The sequence below is a fragment of the Coccinella septempunctata genome, chromosome 6 (genome assembly GCF_907165205.1).
Source record: "Coccinella septempunctata chromosome 6, icCocSept1.1, whole genome shotgun sequence".
Classification (NCBI taxonomy): domain Eukaryota; kingdom Metazoa; phylum Arthropoda; class Insecta; order Coleoptera; family Coccinellidae; genus Coccinella; species Coccinella septempunctata.
This window is the reverse complement of record NC_058194.1, coordinates 1,088,652-1,097,681: the sequence shown is the minus strand read 5'-3', so window position 1 is coordinate 1,097,681 and position 9,030 is coordinate 1,088,652. Positions and strand designations below refer to the sequence as shown.

Here is a 9,030-nt window from a genome sequence, read left to right as displayed (position 1 = left end):
ACTAGATGATACATTGGTGGTATGGAATATTTATAGTACTGAAAAGATACACACTACTGAAATAGGTTTTCTTCAACTTGTCTAATTCCTGATCGGTGTGATTTTTGCTATTAGAACAAATAGATGTTAACAGAAGATTATATAGTGCAAGTCTCTAACTTTCAACAAATTCGGTAAATCGAAGGCAGTTTTTTTGTTGTAAATATGCCCGGACAGAGCGATCGGTAGTTTAAGTTGCGCTATTTTTCATGCAGAAAAATGTTGTAGAGCGTGACCTTAATTTTAGACATGACGTCAGTGATGAATTCATGTAATCTCTTTAATAAATATTTGATTACTGATCCTTCAAAAAAAGTTCCTGGCTTTGATCTTCCAAGAAAAATTTGGTGTACACTAAATCGACTGAGGACTGGCCATGGTCGGTGTAATAGCATGCTCTTTAGGTGGAATGCTGTTGATAGTCCAAGATGTGAGTGTGGTGCAGAAGAAGAAACTATAGACCACTTGGTGAAGAGTTGTAGAATATATCATTTTCAGGGTGGTTTCGAAGGTATTCATTCGGTTACCGATTCTTTTTTGAGATGGGTTACTAATTTCAAAATTATTTAATGAGTAATATAAAATTCAATACACCCCTCTCGTTTTTTTTCTTTCTTTTTTGTTTTCAGATTATTCTTCGTCAACCATCATAGTAGAAAGAATGGAAGGAAGTTTTTGGATTTTGTCATATGAAGAAGATGTCCTTCAATTTCAATTATTTTCAGCTTATTCTTTACACAAATACATCATCATTACACTTATACGGGCAAACAGAGAGTTTTTTGGAGGTTTTTATCTCTGTTTTTTTCATGTATCATACGAAGACATGTATGGTACCCCGTTGACATTTTTCCTCTGCTTACACTGAGATCTGGAACGAGGAACAGGTTTTTAGGATCTGTCTCTTGTTCCATTTCTTTACACCCGCTTCATTGTTATTTCAGATTGTGAAAGTCTGTAACACTCTTTTTCAAAAGAATATATATATATAGTAATGACTGAATCAATTCAATATTTATAGAGAATTAATAAACATATTATTGAGAATCTTACTGTGATCTATTCATATGACTGAAGTAACTAGAACCTTCTTACAAAAAAACACACTACCACGATCAATTCAAGATTCATGTCTCTTACGTATGAAAATAGTGGACGGTTAAAATTTTTACGAAGAAGTTTTCTAACCGCCTCAGATTGTTTGGATTCTTGTCATCTTACTCAATGAAAGAAATGCTTTTCGAACATTGGGTGAAATTTACAGGTAACCTTTTCTGAAAAGTGCCTTTCCGTAGAAAATTACGATATATAGGTTAATGTCATCATTGTTTACATTTTGGGAAGATGAAGTAATTCAAGGAAAGACATACGTTCAGCCACCGAACATCAGCCTTCAAAATTTCCTAGCCTACTTGACGACGAATATTTTTGAACGCACGTTACAAGAATAACTATTTTTTCTTCAAGACTGAAATGTTCGCAGTAGTGGAATTCACCACGAAGGAGGTATTTGATGTACCCCTAATATGGATAAGGGACAGCGAGAACTGCCTGTGGCCACCAAAATGTACAAATCAATCAATCAATAAAATTGTGCAAGCTTTAGAAATACCGAAGTCAGAGTGGACACCACACCCAATCCGAAAAATTCATTTCACATCTGGTTAGTATTTTGTCATAATATATTGAATACATTTGTCATAATAGATTGAAGAGTTGGAGACAAGGAATATTCCTTGTCTTCGACTGGTCAATCTGATTTCGAGAGTCTCTTCAATTCATTTTTTATGTAATGATTTTAAATCATAAAAAATATCACCGATGCAAGAAGGAAAATGGACGATATAATTGGTACAGTTTCCACAGATAGCGGGGCTGTTGAAAATATTAAGGAATCAACGCAAATATTTGAGACCCTGGTAATATGGAAATTAGCTTCCATATTATGTTCCAGAAATGAAGGTGCTGATGAAACGTTTCAAAATACAACTCTTGTAGATATAACATCTTGAGTTGATTGATATTATATGTTTTGAAATTATTTACTGCTTGCCATCAATACATCAATCTCAAATAATCTAAGCTGAATTTAATGAATTCAACTTCTTCACTAACCTTCCAAACAATTAGAAAAAAAACTTTCAAATTATAGGAAACATGAAAAATAGTTCATCGACGGTATAGATATGAATAATTTCTTCTCTTAATTGAGCAGTTTTTCATTTTTCAGTTTATCGAACACTGGATCGGGATCGTCCAGCATTATAAGCTGTTCGAGTCCAAGAGCATTCGGACCATCGAGATTTTATGGGAAAATCATGATGCGATTGGAAAGTATTTCTGAGGAAGTAGCGCAGAATACTTATCGCACTCAAGAAATTCTCAGAATCTTGAGCAATAATCAGATGAATCAGATGGCAAAGCCCCCGGAGTTTCCCAATATGCCTCTCAAGAAGACTCGTGATGTGAAGGCTTTGGAGGAAAAGCTTGATGAACCACTTTATGCCGATTATTTAGTAAGTACTAACTTATCGTCTCCTCAAATAGTTTTCTTTCTCACACAGAGATGTTCTTTAGAGAAAAAGACTGGCGACATTGGGTGGCACTACCATAAAACACGCCAAAACGAATATGATGAAATTCCTCCTGACAAATAGATGTGCCAGAAAATTCAGTTGGGCTGGCGAAAAATCAAAACAATCTTTTCAATCCTTAAAATGCTGCAGAATATTGATTGGTAAGTTGAAAATTTCGATAACCTTCGGAACTATTCGAACACTGAGCTCTTTTCCTGAAAAATGCCAGATTCGAATATCCACAAAAACGGACGAATATTTTTTCCTTTATACCGTTTCAATTTCTTTTAAATATGGAAAAAAATCTCACTCTTAAAATGCATATATCGTTTTAAAGATCATGCATTATTTTCTATAGAATTTTGAAATCATTCTTTTCTTGAAAAGATTATTTTTTATGCATATTTTCTCGACTTGTAAGGCGGTGAACACATATGAGCGGCCGCGGCCACGATCACGATCACGATCGAGACTCGTCCCATGCAAATGTCATATTCCGCACATAATATCACGATCTGTTCAGCGATATAGCGGCGTTCAGTCGCGATGTCTCACGATCGTGATCGTGATCGTGGCCGCGGCCGCTCATATGTGTTCACCGCTTAATTGATATTCAATCAAAAAATATTCAGCTAATTGTATTTTGTGTTGCTTCCAGAGGTTGTATATGTTCTTTTCGAAAGTGAAACGCCAGCAGACTTAAATGATGCCGTCATAAAACGGGTCATTCAAGACTGGTTACGACTAGCCAATCAACGCTATGAATATGAAAGGAATAAAAACAAATAGACGATAATTCCATCTATTTATATTATGTTTTTTCCAATTTTATGAATTTGTGTTATGTTTTTGAATTATATTTATTTTTGTTTTTTTTTATTATAAATATATTTATTCATCAGAACCTGTTTTTTCTCTTCCAACTCCCATACGAACTGTCAACCATTCCGTATAAATATGAACTCACCCATCACTAATCTATTGATTTTCAAGTGGTCAGATTTTATAGATATGATTCGAAGATGTGGATCTTGAATCTATGGAACGTCCATTTTCTTTCAAATGGACCCTTCTTCGAAACATATCTTGTGAAATAAATATGTCTAGTTAAGAGGTCATTAATATCACGTTTTTTAAATTATCCTAATATAATTTCAAAGTTGACAACAATTAGAGGACAAAAACTATATATACAATACAAGGTTATTCTAGAAATATCTAACAAACGTTCATCTTTGATCATCTAAAATAGGTGAATACTAACACTATCTTTTTCAATAAATAATCTCTCCTCTAATAGAAATCCGATTTCTTCAACGATAAAGACAATGCTCCAAAGTCTAAAGAAGATCTTTAGTGCTACATGATTTAGATGTCCTGATTGTCCATGTTTTTCAGATCATCTATATATTATCAGATTGTTGATCGAAGAAAAATGTCAAAAATCTAATGATATATAAACGTTATCGAATGATTTTAATAAAGTACATCCTCAGACGTGATGTGAAGACGGTTATCACCTGTATTTTACCTTTTCGGAATCCTCACAAAATGGGCAACTTTTCAACGTAATATGAAGAAAAGCTCTAGTGTCTTTTTTTTATACCACGTCAGATAGAATTCAGCACAAAAAAACACTTCCTTCAGAACATGAATTTTAATTTTTTTTTTTTCAGAATCCCTGTATAATATTTTGTGGTATTTTTCATTGCATGAATTGAAGTAATCATTCAACAAAATTTACGGAAAAAAAAACCGATTCGAAAAGTATTTAATTGCAGCTTCCGCAAGACAGAAAGCATTTTAAGTGAAAAAATTCAACTTTTTCATAAAACATTAAATATCTCGAAAACTGTGAGACTTTCATAAAAACGATTTTTTCACATCAGTTAGAGCACATTCTTATCTACTTTCCGTTTTCGTTTGACGTGGTCTTTACGGGACACCCTGTATATCAAACAAAATACCAAATCAGGATAATCTGGAGAATATCAGAAATCGTACTTGTTATAGAAATAATTAGAATTACGTCGAATAGACGTCTAGAGAAGTGATACTTTTCAACGTAAATCTCGCGGACATTTTCCCGTCGAATCTAGGTTGAAGGTTCGATACTTTCTGATGTTTTATAGATCAGCGCATTTGACAGGGTGCCGATTAAGCGGTTACTTCATAAAATGGAACACTTTGGTATTCGTGGCCGTCTACTTGGCTGGATGAAGGCATTTCTCTGCGGGCGGCCCTTTTCAGTCAAAGTTGGTGCAGCGCGTTCTTCGTTCAGGTCAGTTTCGAGTGGTGTTCCTCAAGGTTCAGTTTTGGGTCCTCTATTGTTCCTGCTCTATATCTCTGAGTTGCCCAGTCTGATATCGTCCACTAGTGCTTGCTACGCCGATGATGTGAAGTTTTTCAATAACCCATACAAATCTGACTGTGTCCTGCAAGATGATTGTGATGCCATATTGGGGTGGACCAAAGAATGGATATTACCCCTCAATCTCGCGAAGTGTCGAGTGTTACATCTTGGTCGAAACAACCCCAGAATACAATATTATTTCGACGGAAATCCCATTGAATCTTGTGACTCCCATAATGATCTGGGTGTTGTAGTGGATAGTAACCTTACATGGAGCTCACATATATTGCAGTGTACAACCAAGGCCAAGAAATCCCTGTACATGATCCAAAGATGCTTTGATCGGTGCAGCAGCCAGACCTTGTCTTCACTATATAAGACTTACATACGTCCGATATTAGAGTTCGCTGGTCCGGTGTGGCATCCTACTTTTAAGCAAGATGAACTCCTGTTGGAGCAGGTGCAGAGGAGGGCGACCCGAATTCCTTTTGGTAACATAAGACCAAGTTATGAAGAACGATTATTCATGATGAAATTGGACACCTTCACGGATCGAAAGCTTAGAGGCGATATGATAACTGTTTTTCGAGCTATTAGAGGATTCTTTGGAGTGGATTTGTCTTCGCTTTTCACCTTAAATACGAATCAACTAAGGGGACACAACTATAAATTAAGAAGAGAGCAATTTTTCACCTGAGGACGGGAGTATTTTATATCAAATAGAGTATTCCAGCCTTGGAATGGGCTCCCCTCCGAGATAGTGAACTCCTCTAGTGTGAACATTTTTAAGAATAGGTGGGATGCATGGAGGTGTGGAGGATGACTGGCCAAGGCGTTTTTTCTTCAACTTTTTTTTTTCTGGAAAGAGTATTTGTTTGATTGTTCATTTTCTGTACAGGATGGTGAATTTATCTATTATTCCTTTGCCTTGAGTTATATAGATTTATCTCAACTCATTTGTACTTTATAATAATAATAATAATCTAAAAATCTATAAGCTATGGTCTATAAAATGTTTTAAATATGTGTATGTGTTGTTTGGGATATTTTCATTACATATTCGGTTACCAGTGGACTATATTCAGAAAATTTTTCAGATGTCTAACTAGAAAAATAGGCATAAAAAAAAATAGAGTGAGTATTTATATCAGCGTCATTCAGTTGAGAAACTATTTACCAAATTTCACTATAATTTTAGGTTAAGAGATATCTTTGTTCTAGATGAATTTTCTAGTGTTGGACGATTAAGAAAGGCAATGCGAATATTCATTTCCATGATTTTGATAGTGCCGAGAAACCTGAGCAGAAGAAAGTATACGAGATTAAATTTCTGACATAACTGAAGTTGTACATGCATTACTGGACTTGCAATCTTCAAGAAATGATATGGTGGGAAAATTTCAAATGAAAAGTGGTGATTTGACTTGGAATTTTGCAAGCAGTTGAGAGTGATCATTAATTAAACCGTTCGACAAGAATTTCAAATTTCGTTAATGAAATTACAACTGTAGAATCAATTTTCAGGCGGTCTTGTTGAGTTGGTTGTAATTGCTGGAAAATAATTTCTGTGTTGGCATTTTGAATTGCATAATATGTTTTCATCCAAAAAATTATCTCAAATATTTACATTCATTTATTTCCACAAATTACATTATTCATGTAAGTGAGATGATAGAATGAAATTTTCTAGATATAAGTTCTTGTAAAATTGTCATCAAACGACACCAACATGTTCAGGAAAGTTTTGGAGGAACTCGAGCACAATCAATAATCCCATAATTATTCACTACCTTTACAAATATATCGATTCGGTAGTTGGATTCGCTTATTCTAAAACAATTTACGTGCAGATAGTCTACGCCACTGCTAACGACACCAGTTCTGACAATTTAGCTTGACATAAGCGTCCAATGACGTCAGAATTTTCCCGACGAACTGGTGACCTGCGCCTTTTTTCCTATATCTCCTTGAGTCGTACTATGTAACGAATCGAATGACGAGGTGTTAGAAATAAATAGTTATTATAAAAGTTATTCTGGTTTAATCAGGTTATGGGCCCAGTGTAGAGATGTTTTGTATTATTGATCTGATTTCGGCAATCAACCTGATTACCTGAATACCAATCATTGTTATTGATTTCAAACACCTTGCATTAATAGTTATTATTACAACACTTGCTGTAATCGCAAACTTACTCAATTGATATAAATTGTTATTGTTGTTATGAATAGGGGAATTCAATTAAAGAAAGCTGAAGATTAAACATCTCATCATTTCCACCGGTTTCCCATTACATGACGATCCTGCCATACTAGTAAAACATAAACATCAGTGTTGAATAATTCTGACCAATATTCGTAAAGTGTTTAGTCGGATGAATAAAGTGATGGCAAAGTGAAAAATTCGAAGAACTTAAAATGGGAAGTTCAAATTCCAAGGACACCACCCAGACGCTAAAAGAAAATGGAGCGATCAATTCGAACTTCATTGTACAAGAGAGTGAGTACAACATCTCAAAGGACATGAAAATCGTGTTGTATTTGATTTTGGCTGTGTTGGTGCTCAACTTGATTTTCAAGGCATATAAAATGCACAAAAAAAATTTGGTGAGGAGGTTCAGGCGAGAGGCTACTGCATCAAGGGCGTCTGTGGCAGCAATCTAGTGATAAGAGGCAGCGACGAAAACATTCCGTGAGTGAAGTTAAAGTGCTGTTGTGTGCGTGGAACAAAGGGTGAGCTCGTTTTGACTATTTATGATGACAATTGCGGTTTATTTTTAATTAACAGTTGATAGAAATTTTATGCAGGCTCAAAAAAGAGAAGCTGTATTAGGCAACCTTTCAATAATAATAACTGAATTGAAAAAACAATCTAAAAGAATACTAAAGAAAAATGTTCCAAAGAGCAATTCAATTAGAGTTGAAGTTCGAGATAATTTGGTAGCTCTCTTCAACGAGTTTACAAAAAGCGTAGCTAGTTCTTGGCAATATTTAGATAATACAGATAGGCAATCAATAAAAACTGATTTTCACTATATCCGAGACAAGGTTATTCGTTCTTTTCAAACTTTAGGTGTTAAATATCAGGTTCCAGTGTCTTGTGTAGAACAAATCAATATATTATCGTTAGAAGAAGAGTCCCAAGACGAAGACGAAAAAATCATGGCGATGACTACAACAGAATTTTTCAATTTGGCAAGCAAAATCATTCCAAATCAGTTCGACGGAAATGTAGATAATTTGAGATCCTTTTTAGATTCGTTAGAACTCCTTCAGGAGAATAGCGCGGATCACCAGGATAGAGCCGCGTCTTTTGTAAAAACTAGACTAGTCGGAAAGGCGCGTAATTTAATTTCTGACGGAGATGATCTAAATGATATTGCGAGGAAGTTGAAACATGCCTTAAAAGGTGAAAGTTCGAACCTTCTAACAGCCAAATTATTGAATTTAAGGCAAAACCATAAGGACACTTCCACTTATGCAGCAGAGATTGAGCAGTTGGCTCAGAAATTACAAAATGCTTTCATAAGTGAGGGTGTTCCTAATGAAGTAGCCGAAAAATATGCAGTTCAAACTACTTCCAGGGCACTTAGTCAAAATTCAAATACCGAAAGAGCTCGTGTAGTGATAGAAGCTGGCAATTTCAGCTCTGTCCAGGAAATCATGACAAAATTTTTAAACGTTAACACTCAACCGTCGCCTGCAAACAACGTATTCTTTATGAATAACAGTAATAATTCACGCAACAGACATCCGTTCAATAATAACCGGCGTGGTTCAGGGAGAAATTTTCAAAATTCATACCGTGGTTTCAGAAATTCACACAATTTCAATGCCGGGAGAGGTCAATATCGATTCGCTGGAAATAGGTATGACAATAATAGTAGACCTAGTGGCAGAGGTAACGGACAAACCAATGCCAATGTCAGATTTTTAGAATTGTCAAACCAGGGAAACCAATCGGACCCCCAACCGGTTCGATTGGGGGAGACAGAGCAATAAATATTTATCAGCTAGATTTATCTCTTTCGAATTTTGTAGCCGTTGAAACTAAGATAACTCA

General features: G+C 35.2%; 1 protein-coding gene across 1 annotated transcript; it reads left to right on the top strand.

The window, feature by feature from the left end:
- The first annotated feature begins 1,512 nt into the window (after nt 1–1,512).
- On the top strand, nt 1,513–2,051 carry LOC123315319. Its single transcript, XM_044900972.1, has 2 exons — nt 1,513–1,702; nt 1,849–2,051. The coding sequence occupies exons 1-2, from the start codon at nt 1,513–1,515 to the stop codon at nt 2,049–2,051; spliced, it is 393 nt and encodes a 130-aa protein (XP_044756907.1).
- Nucleotides 2,052–9,030: the final 6,979 nt, after the last annotated feature.